Raw genomic sequence first — 27,155 nt, 5'->3', positions numbered from 1 at the left:
TAATTATATTTAAGTTGAATGGTGCTTGCGATAAAATGGTTCAAGTTATTATTTGGTTGACAAAATCTATAATAGAAAGCACTACAAATTTGACAACCTTTTTCACAATCAAAGCACTTCAAATCTCAGTGGACAAATAATGTTTTGTGACGCGAGTTTTTTGTTGCACTTTAAAAATGAATAACGTTGCATTTTATTGTTTCTAAAAAATAAAGTGATCATTGATCATCTTGGTCAAGCTTACCCACAATCGTAAATGCTTTCTTTTGTTCGGCAAACAAAAATACAAAACTAAGTAGGGCAATTTACAAGCATCGCTTAGAAAGTTGATAATTTCAAAGAAATAATCGCATCATAAGCAGAAAAATAAGATACTAAAAACTGTAGTCAAACTAAATGAAGAAATACAAACACAACACTTTGAAGCTATTTCAGAAGTTAATTTTGATCGCTGTTGCATTGATTGGGTGGTTATCACTTTCTATTGCTCAAACAGCAATTGCAAATTCCGAAATTTATTCACCCAGAAAAGATATTTGTTCAGACGTTCGACCAATTGAGCAATGTTTGTTCCCAATCCGCAAATACCCAATAGCCCGAATAGTAAACGTCGTTCACGCGGGTATCGGCAAACATGCATGCGTTGATAAAATGGCGAATTTCAAATGGCCTGTAGGAGTTTATTGCCCAAAAAGTGAATTTTGTGGGTTTGGAATCAACACGAACAGGGATTACAGAGATGACTTTCCGAATGTTGTCGAGCCAACTCGAGAACTTTGTGAGGTTTTGATCAACTCAAAAATGACTGATTGTGATAGTGTGGAAATACTCCTGGATGATGCAAAAATAATTCAAAGTAAGCCAGATATTTATTTCATCGCTTTTTCTTTTTTGTTCCAACGTTTAATTAGATTCATGATAAAAAGCTTAAATACTTACATACCAAATAATACAAATCAATACAAAATTGTTGTTTAGAAATGAAAATTATATTTATAGCTCATAATAGGATATCGAATGCTTGTTGACGTGAGCAAAAAAATAGGACAAATGATCCCAACTCTCTCTTCATCGGAAATAAATTCATGTTGACTCATTAAAAGTTCTGCTAAATTCTTTTTGATTAATCTTAAGCGACTTGGACTATAATATCCAGATGACATTTTGAATTTGGCCTTACTTGTGAGCGCAAATTCGCTCCAATATAAAAAAACTCATTTTATGTTAACACATGTTTGTTAATACAACAAGGAAGCTCGATAATGTGCGTTTGCACATAATGTTCCGACTCCTCTTGTCCATATTTTTGTTACAAAACATCTACCAAGTGAGGAACAGATACAAAAACGCCCAAAATTTTTTTTTTCCAAAAAAATCTGTAAAAAAAATCGCCTCCAACGCAAGTAACTCAGTGGAGTTAAAAATGCCGGATTAGACTGATGAGATCAATCATTTTTAATAAAGCTAGTCAAGACGAATGACAAATTCAAACAAAAATAACAACAAACATTAATTACATCCAAAACTTATGTCCAAGTTTTTAAAAAAAGAAAACCCTTTAACAAAGTCAAAACAGATAACACTCAAACTAAATTGTCAGATAAAAGTAAAACTAAAAAAAATAACTTGTACTACATTAGAAAAGATATGGGACAGTGGGCCGACTCCATAATAAGGCTTGGTAACAATTAGACAAAAAAGAACAAAAAACAACAAGTTATAAAATTGGCTTATAATTTTAAAAACAATTAATTTCAAAGAAATGAAAACCATTAAATATCAATTGAAAGCATCCAAGATGTTTATGATCACATACATCTCTACAAAACTGCATTAGGACCTGTCACCATTAAATTTTTTAAGTGGTTACAAAAAGAACAACAAATAGAGACAACAAACGAAAATTCAAATAAAACATGCGAGAAAATACTGTCGAAGCCGTAAATCCATGTTTTGCCCCTCAAAATTAGTCCAATTGAGCTTTCATCGAACGCCAATAATGTGGAATGGAACTTCTCATTAATAGGAACAGGTAATAAGTAGACAAAAAAGGGGTCTTTCTCATTATAGCCCCCATGAAATTATAGCCGCCCCATTATGGTATTATTACCATGATTGGGAGGCTTTAAGTTATCTGACCGCTCAGTTGGGCGGCTATAATGGAAAGAACCCCCCCCCCCCAAAAAAAGAAAAATGTTAAAATTTAGTAGTACTTTGTGTTCTTCGAAAACAAATTTTCTCAAAGCCATGAAAGCCTTTAGCTACAAAAAGAAAAAATTTAAATAGGTTCGTTTATTTGTTCAAAGGAAGCGCTTGAGACCTGTAATTTATCAGAGTTCGCCTTACGTCTGCATAAAAAACGTCAAATATACGCAAAAATCAAAAACTGGTTTACATTTTTTGTGTATAAACCCGTGTCGAAGCCTTTAAACTCATAAGAATTCTTTGAAAACTTTAGTTTTTGTACAATTGCACCATCAGCCAACAACAAAAATGTTATATAAGACCTGTGATTAACGATACTAGATAACATATAGCCAAAAAAACAACAGTAATGCAAAGTCAGAAAGTGTTTTTTTAAAACAATTTTTTTCAAAGTCATGAAGGAGATCAGCTATCTACTCAAATCAGAATATGGTTTTTTCCTCCATAAAAGAACCAATGAGACTTGTCATTATCCAGGAAACTTCATGCGACTAAAAAGAAAAAATAAAATCGAGAGTTAAAGAAAATGAGTTAAAAAATACAATCCAATTCTTAGAGAAAGTGGGAATCGAAGCAGTTAAAACAATAATCCATGCTTTTAAAAACTTTATATGTTCGATTTCTTTTTAATGTGAACGGCAATAAAGAAATATGTGAACTGTCAATTCTGTGATAAATTTGAAAAACGAGAAAAAACGTGAGAAATGGGCCAATGCCTAAAAAAACAAACTGTGAAATCTAGTACTATCAAAGCCAGAAAACCATAACTTAACGCCTAAAACCGCTAAAGGATAAAACTTTAATTCAGTAAAAAGAAAAGGAAGAATAGTCATTCTTTCTTTGCTGACACTAAGCTACATATTGACCCAACTTAGAGAAAAAATAGTTACAAAGTTTAATAAGCCACTGTTTATTTAAAAATAAAATATTTTTAACTTAAAACGACCATAATCATTAAAGTAATTGAAATAGACCCAATAATTTTGGAATGTTTATGAAACCAATTGAAACTACCGACAGTGAGTTTTGATTTGAATTGTTCTGTTCTTTAATTAACATAAAAGAACAATTTTTTAAAAAGACTGACTGATTACAATATGATTTTTCTTTGGAAAAGGACAGTCCAAGTTTGAACCAAAACCAGCACTGCTAATGCTGTTTGTCCATCAGGAACATTCAATTGTGTCGATTGATTTATATCCAGATAATTTGTTACTTAAAAGATTAAAAACAAATACTGAATTTCTGGTAATCACAGAGGAAAGTAAGCAACAAACGGCAAACATTCAATTCAAGACTACTTTCGAGGGAGGTAGAAATAAGACCAGCTCCACTGTAGTTTTAAAAGACCATGCTGGTTGTTTTTGGATATGTACTTCCCGCAAATTTAATCAAAGTAGACTAAAGAGGGTTACTTTGTGCAATTTTGATGAAAAAGTCTGAATTTTGAAATATTTAGCCGAAAGATTAGCCAAAAAGTATAAATCAAAATAGTCAAAAATATTTTTTTGCGTCTTTAATAATAAACTCAAAAGTACTATTGTTAACAATTTTTGGCATTTTTTAGCAAAACTGATGAAATTTTAGGCAAAAATTCCGGAAAATGTGAACAAAATAAACGGAAATTGGTCTGATATTCACAGAAATTCAAACAACGATAACTCGGTCTAAAAAGCAAACTTCAAAAAAATCTTTTTAATTTCATATTTTATGCTAGACGGGCCTTTGAATGATGCTACCCACAATTAACTCTCTTCGATGAATATATCGATCTGTCAAAATTATCTGAACAAAAAAAAACAGTTCAGTATATAGATCCTCACCCCTCAAGACGGTTGGAACAATTAGTTTTGCCAAAATTGATGAAAATAAAATTTTGAGCAACAAGTAAGCGCAATTTTACCTTATAAGAAGAATTTGTGATATATTTGCAAGGAAATGTAAAAAAGAGGAATGTTTACATGTTTTCAAATGTATTTCACTAAGTTGTAATTTTTGTTCATGGAAACCCCAGTTTTGTTTCTATTTTGTTTTTATATGATTGACATTGATTTTTTTTCTTTTTTTCTTTTAGAAGTTTTTAGCTTTAGCGATATAGTTTTTGCTCCCAGTACAGTACTTTTGACTCACAAAATGCGATTGTTAATTTTCTAATTCAATTCTTACGTTGAACTAAGAAATGAATTAAAAGCTCAGAGGTTGACACGCGAGTACGGATTCAAAGCATTCAGACCACCTCCACAGCTCTCGACTTAGTTGTTTTATTCCCGGAATTTGATCGCAGTGCTTTTCAGCGCTGTACCATTGACTTTCTATAGAAACCATTACTGTACAAGACAAAAAAGCGTATAAAAATTTTTGTCAGTCTGCACACACTCAATTAAGAAACTTCTCAGCATGACCTCAGGCTGACTATCCATTTGGGCCCACTGTACATCGTCTTCGCGGCCTCAATTTACTTATTTTACGAAACTTAACGGAATGTTTCACATTTCTCTCATAATCAGACTGTACATAAAAAAAACATAAAGCGTTATGAAAAGCGTTATTTTTTGCGTAGATTACAGACAAGAAATTCAATTTGGGGCTCAATTTTTGAGAGAAATTATTTTTAAAAATGTTAAACTCAAGGTTTTTAGGGCTCTGACCGACTGTGTTCGTAAAACTTAGTTGACTTCTTATAGTTAACTTGCATTTGTAATACTTTTCTGTCCAATGACGTAGTCTTTCCAATCAGAGCTCCAATTGATTTTTTATGAGGTCTAAATTAACCTAGAAAATGAGTTCAGTTTATATCTAATGTCTCTTATGACTTTGAATGTATTTGTGTTAAAAAATGTCAGTGAATTTTTTGAAGGTCACTGTTTTACCTCTTTTATCTCAACCTCCTGCAACTTTCGGCTTTGTTACTACTGTTACTACGAGATCTCATAAAATGTTGACTTTTGTACATTTGAACATTTAAAATGATTTTTGTTTTCTTTTTTCAATTATAACATTGATGATGGTTAATAAGCTTTGAAATATTGCGCAACTGAACATTTTGAATGCTCAAAGTGACAAGCTTAAGGTTTCAATGGCTTCAACGCCATTGCCATTTTTGCGCCAAATTGATTTGAACTTTTTCTTTTTGCCGGTTTTTTCCTTCTTTTTGTAGTCGTATGACGTACTCTGGTTAAAGACCGGTCTAATTTGTTTTCTATGGACATATAAGGTAACATTTTAGTTATTTTCCGTTAATATCTGATGATATTAATCATTTTGAAGTTAAATGTTCTCAAAAATAGAAACTTTGATTTCCGCACCTTTTTCGCTCTTTTTGTCAAGGTGTTGCCCAATCGATCGGGGACAGGTGCCATAATATTTCTAATGAAGTATATGTGTTTGTTTTGCTTTGCTTTTTTCTCAGGCGAGTTTGTTTTTGTTATGATTTTTTCATTATACACATCGAGTTATACACATGTGGTCGTAATTAAAGTTTGTTATTTGATTCTTAGATTTGTCTTTTCTAGTAGTCCTATTAACATTAAGTTTCATCTGCCCTCTAACGTAACATTAGCTTATTCCATTAGTGGTCTATTCAACGGTTGTATTTTTTTGAAGGTTTTCATCCTTTGGTAGCCAAATTATTGTAGCCATTGGTAGCCATTTGGTAGTCAATAATTTGGATGAGCGGGGTCGCAACATTATGTGCTTACGCATATTACCGATTGTTTGTTTGGTTGCTAATACCAAGCAAAATTTAGTGGAGTTTAACCTTTGCTTTCCTGCTCTTTTGAGCGAAAAATCATGCTGAACTTGTCACTAAAAAAGTTCTCTCGAAAAAATTTATTTTGAAAACTGTTTTGGACTTAATTTACTTTGTTCAATTTTCAATAACAAAATTTAGAAGTTGAACATCTTTCTCAGTTCATAACAATTTTTTTAATCAGGAAAATCATTTCTATTTTTGTTTACAACTTTCAACGTTGTAGGTTGCAATAAAATATTTTAGTCTGAGAAAAAGATTTCAGTTTGATGTTTCAAAAGTTGTTGACGAAAGCGAATGTTTAGAATTTTTTGAGAAACTGGACATAGAATGTTGAAGATATTAAACCAGCGCCGGCTAATTGCTTTTGGTCGCACACTTAAATGCAGAGTTTAAACTTTTTCTATTTGTCTCTTACTAGATATTTTCATGCGTTGTTATATTATATTATATAATTATTTTTCTTTCAGCTCCCTATTCGTGCGCCAGACGAGGTGTGGACTACTGTTTCCAGTTCTTTGCCTCATGTGTTGATGTGACTCTGGGGTTCGAATGCGACAGTTGTCTTCTGGGGGCTACTGTTGAAAGCTCAAGGGGTGGTCTCAAATGCCGAGGTACTCTAAGACAAGATTTTGAAACCTATTTCACAATTTTTTAATATTTTAGGAAATTGTTCAGAAAATTAGACTATTTTTTTGAGTTCAGTACAGAGATTGAGGCGAAGATTAAGCACTAATTAGTGAAAGCCATTTACTCCTATCTCTTTTTGTAAAAAATTTTAGCATCTCAAAAATTTTGTCACCAAAAAATTTGAGAAGTTTTTACAATAGGGGGAGCTAAGAGCCAAACGAGAGCAGAACCAAAACCGAAACCGGGGGGGGGGGGGGGGGCGAGGTCGTCGCAAACGACAGATTTTTGTTACGCCGGCTTGTAACTATTTTTTCCACAAAAAAGCTTAAAAAGCAAAGTCTTCGTGAGCGACCAATCAGATCTCCGGAATAACGTGGTTCTGAATGACGTCAACTGGCAGTCAGTTCTACGGTTGTTTAAGCGCTACAAACGCCCTGTGCTTAGAACTTACAGAGTTGCTCGCATGTATTAAGTAAGTAAAATCCAAGCTATATGAGGATTAAGCAAATAATTAGGAGTTTATAAAAGCGATTTCGACACAAGCGACGTGATTTTATTGCCGTTTCGTGAGATAAACTAATTTTAGGTGATTCCGGATAATTCTTTAGTCAAATCTGATGGTTATCGTGCAAGATCTTGCATAAATTTTGCAAGCGTCCGTATGATTCTTGTAAGAACCGTAAGAATCTTGTAAAAATCATAAAAGGTCTTGGAGTCTAACAGTCGGATTTGGAATAGAGTGATAGGAATCTTATGTTAAAGTGTATAACCACTAAGAATTCTGTATGCCGGCAACCCGGGACTAATAATTTATTTTTAACCATGAGTTGAATAACCAATAAAAATGTTGGTTCACATGGGAAATTACTTTTTGTATGACTACCGCTGTTTTCTTGTTAGAATCCAATGATTCGGATTGTATTAGGGCGCTGCCATTTTTAAGATGTATTTACACATTTATCCGACATTTTAATATCAATGAGAAGTCAAGATTGAGTGGTGATTTTAGTCGCGCATGTGCACTAACAAAAGCAAATTGGCAAATTAGTTTGAAGCCCAATTTCGTTCAAAATACCCTTAAATATAAAGACAATTTTGGTGTTTGCTCGACATTTCAGTTTTCGAGATTGAATTTTTTATTTCGTGCGGCATTTTGACTCCTGTTTTCAAACTATTTTCTCTTGAGCTCTATAAAAATTGTTGCACCTATTCTAATTTCGTCTGTTTGCAATTGCTTGAATCTGTGAACCAGTAGCTAATGCTTTTTAGGACTTTGAAACCGTATGTTGCTATAATTTGTTTTCGAAATTATTTCCTCATTTTTTAAAAAAATTTTTGTTCTTTTACTTAGCCCCATGAATGGCAGGTCTCATCGGTTGCCAATGAGGCAAAAATAAAGATCATCAATGGTTCAAGTTCTCAACCAGCAGTTTTCATAACTTTGACACTAATATTTTCCGAAAAGTATTTAAGAACTCGAGTTTAGCTTATGAGTTTGCCTGTTTTTTTTGCATTTTGTTGTTTTTGTTGACCTATCAATTAATGCTCTTAACGAAACGTGTCGGTGGTTGCGCGCGAAGTTTGAATGAATCTATCTAGACGCTTGAATTCAAAGCAGCAGTTTTAATGACTTTGCCCCATTTATTTCTTCCAATCTCACAATTATAGTTCCTAGTGGCCTTCTATTGGGGGTTAAATTTTCTGTTCTTATTCAATTTGTCGACTTGAGTTTTTGGCTGTTATTTTTGGCGACTAAGATACCAGTTGTTAAAATGTTTTGGCAGGATTCGAATATTGTTTCCATTTGTCTTTTTGTCATTTTTTCGCCTACTGGAACTTATCAGTTTTGTCAACTGTAAACTTGTATGCTGTGCTGTTATTACTGATTTTGTTATATGGTTTTTACTTTGAGGCAACTAATTTTCAAAAAATTGTGGCTTTTGCACTTTTATTTTTACTTTGCCTCTCTTTGATTGTGGCAGGGTTGTTGTATAGCGTACCCGTTCCAGGAATCTTACTGTCTATGAAATGTTGGCATTTATGTCGGTCATTTTTAATACGCTAGTTTTTTGAGAATTAATTATTTTTAAAGGGTTTGCAGAATTGTTTACCTTCGTGCATTTGTTAATTTTCGTGCATTCGAACTCAAATGCTTAGTTGACTGGGAAAATTTGATAATGGCGGACAAATTGATGTTCAATTTACTAATTAGTTGAATTTTTTGCATTGTAATTCAGGATTTGTAAATCAGGATTCATGTTTTTTTAAGAAACTTGGAAAATTGGCCAAAAAGTGGTTTATCCAACAGAGGAAAAATCGAAAATTTATCCTAAAGCATGATTCTAATTAATTGTCAGTTTTATTAGTCAAAATAACAATTGCTCGTCCCACCATTCCAAGTTATGCATTAATGCAAGATTCTTGCAAAAACAAATGATTATCTTGCAAGATATTCCAATATTCTGGTAGAAATTCTTGCAAGGCGACGTTTCGTCTGGCAAGATTCTGCCAGATTCTTGCACGATCTTGCAAGATAACCATTCGTTTCCGAAAAGGGTTGTCAATGGTTAGTTTTTTGGTTGCCAGGAGTACCCCCGAGTCGGCAATTTGTGCTAGGTTGTAAAAGTTACCTGCTTTTTTTCCGTGACATTTACCCACGATTGGTTTATCGCTTTATCATCGTGATTAACAATGATTTTAAATACATACGAGAGTATGATGCAGTATTGTCACTGTTGTCCGGGAACTGCCACCTCAAATTAAAAACTCGCAATTGTATTTTTTGCCACATAATGCAGCGATCGTTACAAAATTAACTTCAAAGTGTGTTGTTTTTCGGGTTGTAAAGTAATCATATTAATATAACGTGATCCACTTAAAAACTAATTTAATTTTTGCTCTCGAACAAAGTTTGTAGCAATTACATTAACCTGCTGGTCGTTTTTATGCAATTTTTTGTTCTACAAACCTTCCGTCTAATCTTTTTGGTTTTCTGATCGTTTGATTTTCGGCCTCCTCAAAAAAGTGATAAACAGTTAACGCGCGGAGGGCCTTATGTTCTCTCAGAGCCGCAGCTAGCTACTAACAAAGCCGACGGCTCGCCAGTCGTTTGAGAGCAATTCGGCTGACTTTATTCCATTATGCCCAGGTTTTGGTCCAGACCCAAATTGAGCTTTGATCAAACCCAATCGAGCGCACATCCCTGTGTTCCCAGACCGAAATTACAGGGTCCGGAAAGCGGTTCGAGCGCACAATAGTCTGGAACATTGTCTGATATCGGTCTGATCAGAGGTCAATTCGGTCTGGACGGTCTGATCATAGTCTTTATAGTCTGGACCATGGTCTGGGTTCGGTCTGATCAGAGGTCAATTCGGTCTGGAAGGTCTGATCACAGTCTTTATAGTCTGGACTATGGTCTGGGTTCGGTCTGATCAGAGGTCAATTCTGTCTGGAAGGTCTGATTTCGAGTGCATTGTTTTTTCAATTTTTTTTATTGAGGGATGTTGGCTCTGCCAAGAGGCAACAATAAAGCAGCGTTCCGATCAGAGACTCATCTAAAGTCCAATGACTCTGATCAGAAACACGGAGTCCAGCTGATAGCAAATGCCGGTCACCTCAAGAGGAAATTTCGATTAACTGAAGACCACGACGTTTCTTGTCGAAAGCTGTCTAAGTTCATCCATTGAGTCAGAAATATGAACTAAGGGGTATGGTAAATAACATTTTTTCTCAACAGTTAGGTTTCGTTTTCATTAGCAATATTTTCAGAATTGGTTTTTCCTTAGACGATTTTAATACTGCAAACACCAATTTTTATGAAATGAATATATTATAGCAAAATTAAGAAATTCGTTCATAATTAAAATCTTTCTCTGGTCGGACTATTTTGAGCGCACTTGAGTCTGATAATAGTCTGATTAAGGTCTGGGCAATGGTCTGAAATTGAGTCTGGACCATGGTCTGAAGATGGTCTGATCATAGTCTGTTTATAGTCTGGATAATGGTCTGGTTTCGGTCTGATCATAAGCGCACTATAGTCTGGGCAGCGGTCTGGGTTCGGTCTGATCAGAGGACATTTTGGTCTGGAAGGTCTGATCTGAGGTAAATTCGGTCTGCATAGTCTGATCATAGCTAAATGTGGGTCTGGACCTAAACCTGGGTGTTATTATTATAGATGTAAACGAATGTGTCGAGACTCAATACTGTGCTGGACCAATAACCATCAGCTGTCAAAACTATCCACTGTCTTACAATTGTATCTGTCAACAAGGATACAGACATGAACAGTCCCAATATGGAGATGGGTGCACTGGTAGGTAATCCTGAGTTTCATTTCACAAAGCATAAGGATCAGACAGTCGAAAAATTTGAAGTAAATCAGATAGCCGAATTATTTGAAGTGTATCACATCGCAGAAAAATTTGAAGTATATCAGATAGCCAAAAAATTTGAAGTGTATCGAAAATTTGAAGTGTATCGAATCGCCGAAAAATTTGAAGTGTATAAGTACCTTGAGGAGTAATGAAATTAGCTCAAATTAGCATGACTCAGCTGATCATATTAATTTGTTCGGTTGTGATAAATTCAGATGAAAACACACGGGCCGCTGAAGCGAGGCCTATGAATTGAATCCAAAATTGAACCCATAAAATTACCTCGATAAAAAAATGTAAATGTTACAGGTTTGGCGCTTGTAAAGAAAACAGTTACGGTTTAAATCATGACTATCAGAAAAGAATCAGAATTTAGAACAGTTCACAAAAATAACTACTGAATTGGAAAGGATGAAGCCGGGACAAGGTTTTAACGTCAAAAACCGCAAAGTTATGTAAGATTGGCGGCGAATGCTATAAATAAATTTATGTAAGATCTACGCTTAAGCGTAGATATTACATAAGTTCAATTTAACACCGCTACTCTTACATAATTTTGCATGCTTTCTTACACAGTTCCTCTTACACAGTAGATCTTACACAGTTTAGCGTTGAACTTAGCGGAGATCTTGCACAATTTTGCGTCGAATTTAGTGTAGACCTTACATAAATTCAACGCAATAACCGCGAATTTTATATAATTTTGCGTATAATTTAGCGTAGATCTTACTTAAATGCTTGTTGAATCTACCCAAGTTGAAGTCCAGACCAAAATGGCCTCTGATCAGACCATCCCAGACAACAGTGACCTCTGATCAGACCGACCCAGACTGATTTGTCCTCTGATCAGAATATAGCGCGCTCGAAGCTGCTTGTGCGCTTAAAAGGCGCTCGAAAATTTCCTCTGATCAGACTATAGTGCGGTCGAAAGTCATCCCCTGATCAGACTAGTGTGCGCTCGAATCCTTCTCTCATCAGACTGAAGTGTGCTCGAAATCGCCTTTGATCAGACTGAAGTGCTCTCGAAAATGCTTATGATCAGACTAAAGTGCGCTGCATATTAACATCAGACTAAAATATGCTCAAAGTAGTCTGATCGGAGAATGGATTAGAACATGAAAAATTGTTATAATACATTCATTTCATGAAAATAGATGTTTTCAGAAATATATTCAACTCAAGAAAAGTCAATTTCGAAAGTTTTGCTAATGAAAAGAAGTTCCAAGTGCCGAAAAAAAATTTGTTGAGTATGCCATTAGTTCAAGTTTTTGACTAAATAGATGAAGTCAGACAGCTTCGCTTAATAATGTCTTGATTTACAGTTTTTCCGAATCTATTCCAAAGGGACCGGTAGTTGCCATCAGCTACCATGAACTTGACAAAACCCACTTTTGTCTAACCCTAACCACTATCCCCACGTACGCAACTACCCCTCATCCCCAGCCCTCCTCTTACCTATCGCCAACCCCCCCGCTCAAATCTCTCTCTCTCACACTCACAACCCCAGACTTAGTTCCCCAAAATTATGTAAATTCAATGCTTTGAAACCCAAAATTATGTAAGATCTACGCTTGAAAACGCAAATATATGTAAGATCTACGCTGCCCAGGTCGAGGTGACCAGACCGAAGTGACCTCTGATCAGACCATCTTCGAGTGCACACATCTTCTCGGTGCGCTTGAATTACATGGTCTGTAAAAAAACTTCGAGCGCACTTTTATCTAGACAATGGTCTGGAACTTGTCTGATCAGAGGTCACTTTGGTCTGGGACTGTCTGAACAGAGGCAATTTTGAGCGCAAACTAGTCTCATCAGAGGCCAATTCGAGTGCACACTGGTCTTTTCAGAGCCTGATTCGAGCGCACACTAGTCTGATCAAAGACCAATTCGAGTGAATATTCTTTCAAGTTTCTTTTTTTGTTGTTTTTACTGAAAGATGTTGTCTCTCACATCAGTCGAGAATACAGCAGCAATCTGATCAAAGACTCATCGAGAGCTTGATGAAATGATCGGAAACAAAAGACCTAGGTGCGTTGAAAACTCGTTTAAAACTCAAGTTTTATATTGAGGAAACTCAGCAATTGTGCATGGAACCCTGAAATTTGGCTGAATGCCACTATTAAGAACTGAATATTTGTAAGAGCTACGCTTGGAATAGAAAAACTAATTATAATCTACGCTTTGAACCCGCAAAATTATGTAAGATCTACGCTTAGAAACGCCAAAAATATTTGCAAAGCGATGTTACAATCCAATTTATAAAGAGTGCTGCTCGTGTGATATATAGGGTACTGTGGCACAGTGATTGAAGAGGCGACAAGCATGCTAAAAGCAGTGGTTCAAGTCATTTAAACATTTGTCTACGCGTTGACTCTTTGTTAGATCAACGCTGAATTGAAAGCAAAATTGGGTAAAATCTTCGATAGGAAACGCAAAATTTTGTAAGAGAAGCGGCAACTAGTGTTCACATGCCGGAAAATTCACTGAAAACTTTTTACAAAAATGTCCGTTGAATGTGTTGAATTTACTACTATAACATTAACACATTGGACGCCAAATTATGTAGGAAAATTGCGGTGAACTTTCCGGCTTGTCGGCGCTAGTTACCGCCTATCTAACATAATTTTGGCAAAAATCCTTGGGCGGGGAACCCAGTGTTGCTTTAGGTCACTTAGACATAATTTTCACTTAGAACGTGTTCTAGGATTTAATGGAGCTTGAAATAACGAACGGGTGAAATGATTGGGTACAGATGATAAGGAGTTGAAAAATGTTTCTACTTCTTTGTACCTCAATTCAAAGAACCCCGAATATTTTAACACAATATCGTGACACCACGCAAATTTTTCACCTCAAAGACCTTTTCTTAAAACTTTCGTTTCCCTTATTTTGATTGTAAATGCCAAAATTCGTTACCGAAACCCTTCGTTTCCTAGTCACTTTTAATGGTACCATAGTAAAATGTTAATGGCTGAATAAAGGATTAAACTCAGGGTGGAATGATAGAGGGGTGAAACAATCGGCATGAACTGATAGAGGGGTGAAATAATCATGAAATGATGGAGGGGGGGGGGGGGTGGGTGGGTTCCATGGAATTCCCAGGTTGAGTTCCTAGACTGAAAGTTGGTATATCCACACCACCCCAGACGGAAAGACTTTCGTGCCTTTAATTAATAGGGGTTAAAACTCGGGACACCAATGATAATACGGCTGCAAAAGTGTTGAAGAAGTGTTGAAAATATATTGGAACAAATTTTCACAGCAGCAGTCAATTTCAGACATAAACGAGTGTCTGGTTCCACTGGCGTGTGGTGTAGGTTCCACTAACTGTACTAACACACCGGGATCCTTCCATTGCGACTGCAAAGAGGACTTCTACTTCAATGGAACCAAATGTCGAGGTACTTTACTAAAATTCAAGCTCGCAGTTTATTTTATTGGAGACCACAGTTAACAAGGATTCTCTCGTGAGTATTTGTGTAGCACAGAATGTTCAAGCATTCCTAGTTCAATACATGAATACTAGCATTTAGAGCGCAGACCTATGTTGCGGGCAGTGGAGATTCGTGCAACATCTCGAACTTGAAAAATCTGTCCACAACCCTGTTGTTTACTCTGTTGTTAAATTCTGTGAGGGAATTTAAGCTATGAATGCTCGTGAAAACAAAAATACGTTCGCTTCGTTGCTGGTCACATGTTCACTTTTCGTGTAAGTTCTGTACGAATTAAAAAATTGTTTATTTTTCGTACTCCGTGAGCTAAAAATCTGCGTTTGCTGTTATCTCTATCGTATTTTGGATGAACTTCTTGAAGTGTCATGGTTCTTCTGTTAAAAAAAATGAAACTCGGCATCAGATGATATAACCAATCAATTATTGAAATGTCTTCACAAAATGAGTCTTAAAAATCAAAAATTTAATTTTGGTAAACTGAATCGCGCAACCAACAGTTCGCCCTCGGAAGCTTTATTTAAAAACCAGAATTAAATAGGTTCTAGTTGATCGCGCTCATTAAGACTATTCTGAGAATAGTAAAAAAAATTCAACTCTTTCATCCAAAATTCTAAAAACTTTTACATCCAAAATTCGATCTTTTCCATTTCTGCACCCAGCTTAGTGTGTGCATATTATTCGCACTGGGCATATTTTGCACTCTTTTTTGCACGCGCCCGCAGACGCACGTGCCATACTTTTTTATAATGATTTGCTACGAAATACCAAGCCCGTTATCTGTAACGGGGGTTGCATAATGTACTGGGGACACAAACGGAAAAGATTCCAAAAATTATGCAGTAAGATTTGCATTTTTTTAATTAAAAAAACAATGAATAAATAATAAATAATTAATTGTTCCGACCCCTCTTGAGGGGGGGGGGGGAGGAACTATATACTCAAATGGGTTTTTTTTGTTCAGTCAATTTTGGCCGATCGATATATTCATCGTAGAGAGTTGAGACTGGTATCATTAGAAAGCTTGTCCAACGTAGAATTTGGAATTAAAAAGATTTTTTTGATTTTCGTTTTTGACAAGGAGAGATATCGAGGTTTAAACTTTCGAGAAAATAGACTGAATTCCGTTGATTTCGTTCACCTTTTTTCGGAATTTTTCATTAAAATTTCGCCAGTTTTGATAAAATTTAATAAAATTTTCAAGAAATTGTTGTTGATTTTATGTTTAAAGACAAAATATCTTGTCGGCTGTTTTCGTTGAATTTTTTGTCACAAATTCCGGCTAAATATTTCACAAAATTCAGACTTTTTCATCAAAAACAGCACGAAATAAGTTTCTTTAGTCAACTCTGATTAAATTTGTAGGAAGTGCACACCCAAACACCACTAACACAAACGTTGTAAACTGAAAATGGGGCTAATTCCACTTGAACTTCCGTTGAGAGTGCTCTGTATATAAAACGTTGCCGTTTTTTACTAACTTTATTCGTTGATTATCAAAAACGCAGCATCTATTTTTTTTCCTTTTTTAACAAACAAAATGTCTAAATCAATGACATTCCACAAATTAAATATTCCTAATCGACAATCAGCATTAGCAGGACTAGTTCTCTACCAATCTTGGACCGTTCAAATCCAAAAACATTTCGGATTGTCATCAGTCGGTTTTTTATTTTAAAAAAATCGATCTTATTTATATTAATTAAATAAGAGAACATTTCAAATCAAAGCTCACTAGTGATAGGTCCTATTGACTTCCTAATTAGCTCGCAATTAATTTATCTTGTTGTTTGATTGCAAGCTTATGGTCGTTTTGACTTTTAAATATTTGATTTTTAAATAAAAAATTACTTATTGAAGTTTGCCTCAATTTTTCTCTTAATTTGGTCAACTTGAGCTTAGTGTCAGCAATCAAAGAGTGCTCCTTCTTTCTGCTGAATTCAAATTTAGTCTTTATTGCGCTTTTACGCCTTAAATTATGGTGTTCTGGCTTTGATACTACTAGATTTCACAACTTTTTTTTAATTTTTAGGTTTTTGCCCTATAGATTTTTCATGTTTTCTATTTTTGTCAAATTATCACGTTAATATCAGTCCAAATATCACATTTTTCGCGTTCAAAATAACGCACAATTGATAATACTTAAATCCTTAAAGAAATAGATTGTGGTTCTTTACCGCTTCGACAGTACATTCTCGAAGAATTTAATCAAATTTTTTAATTTTGTCTTCAACTGTCGTTTTTACTTTGTCTTTTTAGTGGTATTTAATTTCCTGTACAATGACCGGTTTGATTGAATTTTCCTAGAAGATTAGATGAGCCGATGTTCTGATATTAGAAGATAGATAATGGCTTCCATGACTTTGAAAAAAATTGTTTTCCAAAGTGAAAAAAAAACATTCAATTTCGCAATTTTGTTCCTTTTATTGTCTGTTTATTACCTGGTCTCGTTAATTAAAGGTTAAAGATGACATTACTTTTGTCGAGGGAAGGTGTCAAAAGGGATTGGTGTCACAAAATTACTGGCTTCGACATGGAATTTTCACAAAAAAAAGTAAATTAATTTTCGGTTTTTGTCATATTTGACGTTCTTTTTGTAGACGTAAGACTTGTTCTGGATAATTGCAGGTCTCGAGGGCTTCCTTTGGAAGAATAAACGAACCTTTTCAATCTTTTTATTTCATAATTAATGGCTTTCATATCTTTGGAAATAAATTTTTTTCGATGAAATTAAGTATTACATAATCTTGCTTTTTTCTCTTTGGTCTAATTGTAACCTAGTTTCATTAATGAGAGGTCACATAATAAGTTTCAAGGGAAGGTATTGAAATGGATTGTTGTCACAAAATCTAATCTTTTAGGGGAATTAGTTATGACTTTACTGGTTTCCACACTGGTTTTTAAAAAAAAAAATTAAATGAATTTTTGATTTTTGTCATATTTGACTTTCATTTTGTAGACGTAAGACATATTCTGGATAATTGCAGGTCCCAAGAGCTTGCTTTGGAAGAATGGACAAACCTATTCAAATTTTTCATTTTGTAATTAATGGTATTTGTGTCTTTGGAAATAATTTTTTTTCGAAAAAAAAACAAGTATTACATAATTTTGCTTTTTTCTCTTTTTTTTTGTCTAATTGTTGCTTATTTTCATTAATGAGCGGGCACATAATACATTATCGGTGTTCGACGAAAGTGCAACCGAACATATTTTGGGGGCCAAAGTATGGCTTTATGGCTTCCAAAGCATTTTCTGGCAAGTTTTAATTGGTTTTTAGTTTGTTGTCTATTTGTTGTTCTTTTTGTAATTGCAAAAAAATGAATAGAACGAAGAGCTCTGAAATATTTTTTTTTAAAATTCAACGATTTTTCTAACTGTAAAATTTCTGCTCTTTTTTGTCTAATTGATGCCAAGTTTTATTATGAACTGGTGAATAACCATTTTTTTTCTGGTGAATTACAGGATATTTTGTTTATTTTCCGTTTTATCTCACGCTATTTTGACTTTGTTAATAAGTTTTGATTTTTAAAACGGACATAAATTTTTTGATGTAATTAATGTTTGTTGCTGTTGTTTGATTTTGCCGCTCGTCTTCGCTCGCTTTCTTAATATCGGCATATCTCATCAACATAATGCATCATTTTTACTCCACTGAGCTATTTGCTTTGGAGGCTATCTTTTCGTTCATACACCAGTTTTTTTGAAAATTAATTGAATTTTTTGTGTTTTCCATCTGCTCTTCATTTGGTAGACAATTATGCCAAAATTGTGGATGAGTGGGGGTCGGAACATTATGTGCGATCGCACATTGCCGAGCCGCCTTGTTAATAAATAATAAATAAATAAATAAAAACAATAATTAAAAAGAAAACTTTGTTTTGATCAGATTTTGATGATACAAATAGCGGAAAGCCAGCTCGATTAGATTCATTCTGGCAAATTATTCTAACATATTTATATTAGATGAAGATAATTGCCGATTCTATTATTTCAAAGTCGTGTGCCTCATGAAAATTGCTAACTCTTATTGAACCGATTGCTACGTTTTTTTCTGAAAATTTGTGACACTGCATCACTATTATATTACATTGCTATTTTGATTATTATATTAAAACAATGGGTACATAAATTTTGCGCGCATTTGAGCGATCACGGGGGGGGGGGGCACTTTAACCTTCTGACATATTGTGCTGAAGAAGGGGAAGCTATAATGACCCTGACTTCAACCTTAGAGCATTTCAGCGCTGAAACAGTACATCCCATGAGCAAAAATATTAATTCAGTTCTGAAACATTTGCATGTTCAAAATAATTTATGTTTATTTATGTGCAGGTTTTCTTCATTATCCTAATTTTCTTTTAGCGTCATTTCCAAATTTTGACAACATCCTGACGTGCAAAGTTTCTGGCTCCTGTGACTTTGACTCAATTTATAAAGACGGAATCAATAATAGATGCGTAAATGAAGACTGCTTCGTGACAAATGACTTCGAAGGCGATATCAAAAATGCCCAAGAACTTCTGATGACGGTTAACTACACAAAAGGGACACTCAAATTGGTTTTGTACTTTCGAGGTTGGAATGGTTACGATTTATGGTTGAGTGATTATAACCTAATTGAGGCGATTGCGGAAGTTGATGGAGTCGAACGGCATTTGGATCCTATTCTGATTACATTGATGCAACTCCACAATGGTATATTGGAACAAAAATTAAAGCTAGAGCTGCGCGATACATCAGGTAAATATACGCTTTCCCTTTTTCTGCCCCCTCCCCCTCACCCCAGCTTAGTGGGTGAACATAACATGCAACCGCCAAGCGCACGTGCCATATTTCTAGATTATGATTTACTCCCATTTATAACTTATAGTCAAATTTACACAGCGTACGTTACAAACTTTTAAACTGAATTAAGAAATCTCCGATAAACGGATAGGAAAAAAACCCAGATTGCAAAATTAAGCAGAGCTCGACCGTAAAAAACTCTTCCGATCGTTTGCAAGTTGTTGCAAATGTAATATTATATCGCAAAACATTGTAAAGAGAGAACTTGCAAATATTTACAAACTTGACATGATGGAGCAAAAATTTGTAGAGTTGCAAAATTGGCATTAATTTTGACATGTTATGGCACGCGAAGTGCTCTGTAAATTGGTGGGGGGGGGTAGTTGAAAAGGTTCTTTAATTTTACAGTTACAAAGCGTAATATAGACAACTGAAGCCTGCTAAAATATTATGAGGAACCCAAATTTAAACCGAAAAAGAAAACTTCTATCTTCAAACCTTTTTCTGGATCTATTCTGTTTTGGCCCCCAGCTTAGTGAGCATAATTTTTTTTGACCCCCAGGCGCACGTGCCATTTTCTTACATAATAACATGCTATATAACAACCTACATGTTACTGGGGGTCATAAAAAACACTGGGGGGTGGGGGTGAAACAGAATAGATCCCATTTTCTTAACACTTGCCAGTAAGTTCCTGGTACTTTTCTCAAAATTAAAAAAAAATTGCAAGAAGAGTTGGTAAAATGTAGTAGGTATGTAAAATTAGCTAACTATTTTTGAAACTTCAAGCAAAGCTGACAGTTCAGAAAGTTTGAATTGTTTTTAATTACTAGCGTCTACTGATACTAGCGTCTGCCAGTACCAAAACAAAAAATAGTTACAAAAATTGTGGCCGGCTTTTCCCACCGTTTTTTGACACCCAATGTTGGACTGATTAAACTACTTATATGCAGTTTCCACACGGCCATTAAATGGCCTAAAAAGGAAAATACTTCCAAAGAGATGTTATTATAGTTACGTTAGGCAGTAAAGGAATTTCACACAATTTTAATCCGTTTACGATTTAATCTTTTAAGATTACCAGAATGACGATTGTACTGCAATTAATTTGCCGCACAACTCCACACTTCAACTTTGATTTTAAAAGGGAAAATCACTGAATGACATCGCTTTTTCGTCTTCAAAGTTTGTAATTATGTTTCACTCGTACATTGTATTAAGATAGGAAAGGTGAAATTTGGTTACAAAAATGTGTTAATTTAATCGCAAAATTCGGTACCCATAGACGCTAGTAACTAAAAAAAAAAGAGGAAAAATTTTTTCTGTACAATTCATGCGCGTTCGAAGCATTTTCTCCAAATTTATGCCTCAAAACGGCTGCTATAGGTATTTCACAAATTTTTTTCGTTGATTTTTTGTGTGTGAAATTTTGTTGATCATTACGCTTTGTTGTCACTTGGGACAGAAATTAATCCAAATTCAGTTAATATAGGTAATTTGGCGAAACACCTTACAAGCAATGCCTTTAATGTTTTTCATCTTGACAACTCGAGGCATCTAGAACTTTTATTAGAGATAATTTTTCAGAAAGTTGAGGTTCATTCCTCTGAACTTTTTAATCGCATGGGTTTTCCAGAACGGAAACCTAATACACCTTCATAACAAAAGTACTAAATCTTGGTGAATCTTGCAAATAACACGATAACACCAATACATGAAAGAATTTGCTACATATATGCAAGGGTTATCAAGATCGTGCATAAAATGACGCGAGATGTATCAAATTGCTCTTAGTTTGACTTTACAGAACGCTCACAAGTTGGTATAAATAACGATGAAAACTTTTGCCATTATTTGATGCTTTTTTAAACTAAGGGAGGCTTAATAACACACAAAAGGACGAGGTCGGTTTAATAAACTCGAGTGAGCTTTATATTGTGTTACTAATATTAAAAAAGAGGATTTTTTTCAATTTTTTCAATAATTTTCAATTTTAAATTTTTTATATAATTTTATTGCTCTTCAGAAGGACATCCAGAAAACAAAATTCAAAAAATTTCAACTAAAAAAAGAGTTTTCCTCATTAGTTTGCTCACGCAAAATATCGTGTCTATTTATTGCACAAGAAAAACTTTCACATGTGAAATGACACTCTTGGGAATCGGTGGTTGTATTCAGGTGATTTCGAGTACCGTCATGATATGGTCATAGATCTAAATACGGGCCAAGTTGTGGACTCCGTGGACACAATCAAGATCTACGCAAGGTGAGTTTAGTTACTAATGAAGGCCTTGTTTGTGCTCAATAAATTTTGACAAATCTCTTATAAATGTCCGCCTAGCCAACCAATAGCCGTAACACTGAAGATAGCTATAGCTATTAAAAAAATGCAAGAATCCTTCAGGGCAACATTACAAGTTATTTCATATCCGGGCGGAGATGTCAGCGCTATGAAACTCAAAAATATGTAAGATTTGCTGTGAATGTGTTGATTTTATGTAGATATGGAGATCTACCTTTCACGCGTTCACAGGAAAATATCACTGTTTCTAAAATTTGCTCTTATATAATTAAGAGTTTCGAAGCATAGATCTTTCATAATTTTAGTGTTTCTAGATGCAGATCTTATAAATAATTAGCGTTTCTAGGCGTAGATCTTACATAATTTTTCGTTTCTAGGGGTATATCTTATAATTCTTATATATCTTACATTCAAGATGAAAAATTAGTGTTGTTGTTGTTGATTGTACATAAATTGAACGCATAAAAACTACGTAGAGCTGGGGGTTGATTTGGGACAATTGCCAGAGCCGCCTGTTACAACTCATCAGCCCATGTGAGCTTTAATAGTGAAAAAAATTGGAACTGCTAGATAAAGTTTATAAAGAGTCGACGGTTCAAATTTGACTGTGAGTGTCAAATAAGATCCTTTTCAGTCCATATGAACTCCAGTAGTAACAAATATTGAACATTCAACATTCCCCCCCCTCAAAATATTGAAGTGCTAAAGATATGTAAAACGCCACTCCTGTCAAAATCAAAGTCACACGCATGAGTTTTTTTACGATCTCAATTGTTGGGCCTAAACTGTTTAAAACCTTTATGCTATTGAAGAGCTGCTGGCGAAATTTTTTCATAATTCAAAATTATTTTAAATAGTTAAATTAATTCACCATTTTACCTAATGTACCATTAGAATGTATTTCTTATCTCAAACGTAAAAAACAAGAAAAAGGAAACCACGACCGTGTCATTGTGGCTGCCACTTAATTGAAATAAATTATTCTCTGCTACATATTATGGCAATCAATATTAACCCGTACCGAACTACAATTCTAAATCAGTACTAGGCAAGTCTAAAACCAAGTCTTAATTCGTTTTCCAGTACTGGAAAAGTCTTAAAAAAGTCTTACAAGTCTGACAAGTCTTGGTAAAGAGTTGGGTAACACTTGCAAGCTGATTCCTAAATCATAACCAATTTTTCAAAAAAATGTTAAGTAAAATTTCAAATTAAAAAAGAGTGCAACGTGCCACGATTTTGGCATCAATTTTTGGGCACTTTCCCAGGTGCCATAAAATGATGCCGGGGGCATACCAATTGTATATTAGCACACTGGGGGTCTATTGAGGGTATTTCAGCACTAATTAAGGGTTTTTCAGGTGTTCTGGTCCATTTTCAGCAAACTTTTGAGCCCTTTCAGCCCTAAAATAGCCGAAATCACCAAATATATGTACTTTTCAGATAAGCCAAATGTCGAACTTGAATTGAGGCAAAATTGTAATAAAGGGTGCTTCTGTGAGGGTCCCTATGATAGCCCGAGGTCCCATTGTTCGGCACCAATTGGCAGCAGACCCTATTCTGGTGCAAACTCTTTGCTATTTTTGACGTTTTTTTCGGCCAATTTTGACGTTTTTTGGGCTATTTTTGACGTTTTTTTGCCTGCCAATACTTTTATTAAGACTTGGCAAATCTTGGACAAGACTTGGATTAAGATTTGGCAAGTCTTGGCCAAGACTTGTATTAAGACTTGGCAAGTCTTGGCCAAGACTTGGATTAGAACTTGGCAAGTCTTGGTCAAGACTTGGATTAAGACTTGGCAAGTCTTGGCCAAGACTTGGATTAGAACTTGGCTAGTCTTGGCCAAGACTTGGATTAAGATTTGGCGAGTTTTGGCCAAGTCTGACAATTCCTAAATGTGTTATGATCATAGCTCTGAATAAGAACTGATGCCTAGACTAGACTTGGATTTAGACTTGCCCAGTACTGATATTGACTTGGCGGTAAGTACGGGAACGCTTTTCAACAAATTCAACAATTCGCCGCCATATATGTTGTTAAAATTCGTTTTATAAAATCGGGTACCGACAACAATGTTACTTCAAGTTTCTTGCAAGTATTCTTTATTAGTTTTTCATGCATTATTCTGCCAAAAAAACTTAATGTTTTTCAACACTAAGATAAGAAATGCCGCCCATGTAGTTTCTGCTGAAAACCTTATTAACGAAAGTGAAAAAATTGCTAATTTTATTATAATAGCGCAAATCTTTGCTTTACATTAACCAGAAGCAATTACATGAAAGTGTCTTGAATTTTGGTATGAGGTTTTGACGTGCTTGCATTTTGTCACCACAATTATTGATAAATAATGAAAATGTTCAGTGAAGTACTTTGAAAAATAGTCTTACAGCAACAACTGGTTTCTCTTTGAAAATTTTCAGAATTCTTTTGTCTTTTGGCAAATTTTCAAACCATGTTTTTTTACTGCTGCTGAGTGTCAGTGCGTTGCTACTTCGGTATGTACTGAAACACAAATCAGTATAGTTTTTCAGAATTAGAAAAAAGCAGTTTTTGGAGAACATTTTGCTCGACTTGGCCGGCCAATAGTTTGACTGGAGCTCAATTATTAAAATGCTATTTCTCCAACCCTGAAAAAATCATGCACGATCCACCATGCCTTTGAAAATGCCATGCTATGCTCAGAAAATGAATGAAAAGATTATTCATCGTATTTAAGAAGGAAGCTCGACTGTGCGATTTTACTCAATGAAGACCCTTCCAAATTAATTTTTTGTAAGTGGAGGTCTAAATATTGGTTACATTATGTCGAAAACATTTGTTTTGCGTTGTTAAATTTTTCTATGCTATACATTTCTGATTAAAATCAAGGCACCTATCATCAGGCCACACAAAAACGTCAACAGAGCAGGTAAAGCCGCCTCTATTTGTTTAACGAGGGTAAACGAAACTAAAAATTTTTCAAAGGATAAAAACAATCCGTAAATTTTACTCAAAGTCCTGTTATTTATCAGCTGGTTATAAACAATAATAAAGAACAAAAATCCGCGATCTAGCCGAACTGAGGGGTAGAAGAGAAGAGGAGTGGTGATGCCTGGAACAAAGGAATTTACAGAATACTTGGCCGCACCTGGATTAGGATCCCTCAATAGAATTTAGAGTAGTCAAACAAGGGCCTGATAAGAAGGAGACTAGGTCTGAAAACCTGAGTAGAGGTGTCAACTCTAAAAATAGCTTAAAAATGTGAGACTTGTGGTGAATGCTGCAAATAATTGCAAAAATTGCGGTTTTCAGCGCCGAAGGCAATGAAAGCGGTGAAAATAGAACTTTCTTCGCTAAAAACGCCACATCTTACGTCAATAAACCGGTAAAAATCTTTTTGCTGTGAATTTTTTTAGAAGTTTTTATTTTTATCGCCTCCCATTGGTAGCGGTGAAATGAAAGATTTTGGGTCTTTGCCATGATAGCCCCCCCCCCCCCCCCCCCCCCCAGGGAACTATAGCCCCCACACCCTATTGTGGGCTATAATAAGAAGGGCCCCTTCTTATTTCACCGCTAAAAATTTCACCGCTAAAAATTGCTCATCTTTCAAGAAATTACCGCTAGAAACCGCAAATCTTTGAAAAAATCACTACTTTAACTGTATACATCGATAAAGATGCGGGAGTTTTCGGGTAATTTTTTTTATCTACCTTCTTTTCGATAAAAATTTGTCCCGGGATGGTCTGATGAGAGACGTTTTAGGTTTCGTGTGTCGCATGGATGTTTGTCTGTTTAGAGCGCGCGCAAGACAGGCTTCGTGGGCGCCAAGTGTGCGTGCTTTCAACGCAATGGTTGGGTCTCTCCCTTTTATGGTAGTTTTTTGTGCGGCGGATGTTGTGTGTGTGTGTGTGTGTGTGTGTGTGTGTGTGGGGGGGGGGGGGTTCAAGTTATATGACCGCTAACTAAGCTCCATGTGGGGGTCTCGGGTCGATGTTTTGCCGAAAAAATAATGTAAGAACTGCGCTTGAAGCATTTAGTGAAGAATGCGGTGAGCGCGGTCAATTCTTGTTATATTTGCAGAATTTCAAAATGATGATTTTCTATCCATTGGCTCTTTTTCTCTCACAGTGATAGATCCCTATGGCTGTTCGTGTTTTTAAGATCTTCCGTGCCTGGACTTGGCTGGCGTCTTCAGATGAGATACTCTTCAAAAGCAGATGTGGATTTCTTCGCTTTCTACAATGATCAAGCTGCACTTCATACTTCAGAGGCATATAGAGCTGTCAACTTCGAATCTGCATTGAACAATTCTAACCAGGGATGAAATCAAGCAAAGTGATACTTGAAAAACAAACAAAATGGAATAAATATGGATAAACCCAGAACAGGCCTTGAAAATTTTTTCAGTGGTAAAATTTTTCAGACATTTTAGCCTTGAAAAATAACTGAAAATTAAAAAAAATTTCAATAACTGCCATATTACCAGTATATCTGTTACCCCATTATATGGAAAGGGTAATATTTTTTTAAAATAAGAAGCAAAACAATAATAATGATAAAAATAATAAATTGTTTTTAAGTAGGCTATGGGCATTACCGTAATTAACCAAGCTGCAGCGAATCACGGCCCACTTGCTAGGTCATCAAAAGGTCGTTACGGATCGGGCCGAATGATGTCAAGTAGCAGCACAAAAGTTTATGGGAGAATTTATACGTGGAACAAGGAAAAAAGAGTGGAGATGTCGCCGTTTTTGACAACATAGTTATCTCCGTATTTCTTCCGGAAATATTTTACATCGCTACGCATTTTTTGCATTTTTTAAAAATAAAATTAAGTTTGAATGTTATTATGAAGTTAAGTAGTTTTCGAATTCCAATAGCAATTTTTTAGGGCTCAGGCCACTAATCATATTGGCTACTTTTAGCTGTCGCATTTTTGTTCTTTTTGACTGATTCTTTTGATTTTTTTGCGTTATAGGGCCATCAACAACACTGATATCAAACTTTCTCTTAGTAATACCCTTAGTTTCTTGAATAGCTCAACAATCTGTAATGTTTTTACAGAGTAGGTCTTCTGAACTTATCGTAGCACTGAGGTAGACTCTAAAGGTTAACCTGCTTATTTGCTTTTTTTACTCTAGAGTTCTTCATGTATTGTTGCTGTTCGTACTATAAACTGAGACACCTTAGTTTGAAATTGGCTGCACATATCTTCTGGGTCCATAAACAGTCCTCAAAGTTTTGACAACTTCTCGCATAGGACTTTCACATGATAATTAAAATTCAGTTTATCATCTATTTCAAATCCAAGGTTTTTTACATTTCTTTTAGTGTTACATTGATTATTTTTTTCATTTTCTCCAATAGTCTTTATGCTTAGGAATTGTAATTTTGTGCAGTCGATTGTCAGTTTATTGTCAATGGATGTACTTTTCGGCTGAGTCACGCGACTCAACATTTCTACTTAATTTCTGTTTCCAAACGGTGTCATCGGCGTACAATGATGCCGTGGGTGAACACAAAAATCTGAAACATCATTCATGTAAACAAGAAAAAATTGGCGCAGAACTGACCCTTTTGGCACAAAGTAATCTACTTTCAGAAGACTGAATTGTTAAACTGCAAACTTCAAACATTGCTGCCTGTCAGTCAAATGAGATTTTGAAACTCTTGCTTATGACCTCTCT

General features: G+C 35.1%; 1 protein-coding gene across 1 annotated transcript; it reads left to right on the top strand.

The window, feature by feature from the left end:
* Positions 1–278: 278 nt before the first annotated feature.
* On the top strand, positions 279–25,848 carry LOC142348704 (uncharacterized). The gene is made up of 7 exons (XM_075400157.1): positions 279–856; positions 6,424–6,567; positions 10,758–10,895; positions 14,235–14,357; positions 18,768–19,145; positions 21,369–21,456; positions 25,630–25,848. The coding sequence occupies exons 1-7, from the start codon at positions 397–399 to the stop codon at positions 25,790–25,792; spliced, it is 1,494 nt and encodes a 497-aa protein (XP_075256272.1). The 5' UTR covers positions 279–396; the 3' UTR covers positions 25,793–25,848.
* The last annotated feature ends 1,307 nt before the right edge of the window (positions 25,849–27,155 follow it).

Source organism: Convolutriloba macropyga, chromosome 10 (assembly GCF_964194025.1).
Source record: "Convolutriloba macropyga chromosome 10, txConMacr16.3, whole genome shotgun sequence".
NCBI classification, from domain to species: domain Eukaryota; kingdom Metazoa; phylum Xenacoelomorpha; order Acoela; family Convolutidae; genus Convolutriloba; species Convolutriloba macropyga.
This window is presented reverse-complemented; position numbering and strand designations above follow the sequence as displayed.

Bases quoted from the DNA above. Each gene is read 5' to 3' on its own strand.
- LOC142348704 (XM_075400157.1), top strand. From the start codon at position 397: ATGAAGAAATACAAACACAACACTTTGAAGCTATTTCAGAAGTTAATT. The intron at 6,568-10,757 runs GTACTCTAAGAC...TTATTATTATAG, and splicing joins GGGTGGTCTCAAATGCCGAG to ATGTAAACGAATGTGTCGAG. The intron at 10,896-14,234 runs GTAGGTAATCCT...AGTCAATTTCAG, and splicing joins ATATGGAGATGGGTGCACTG to ACATAAACGAGTGTCTGGTT.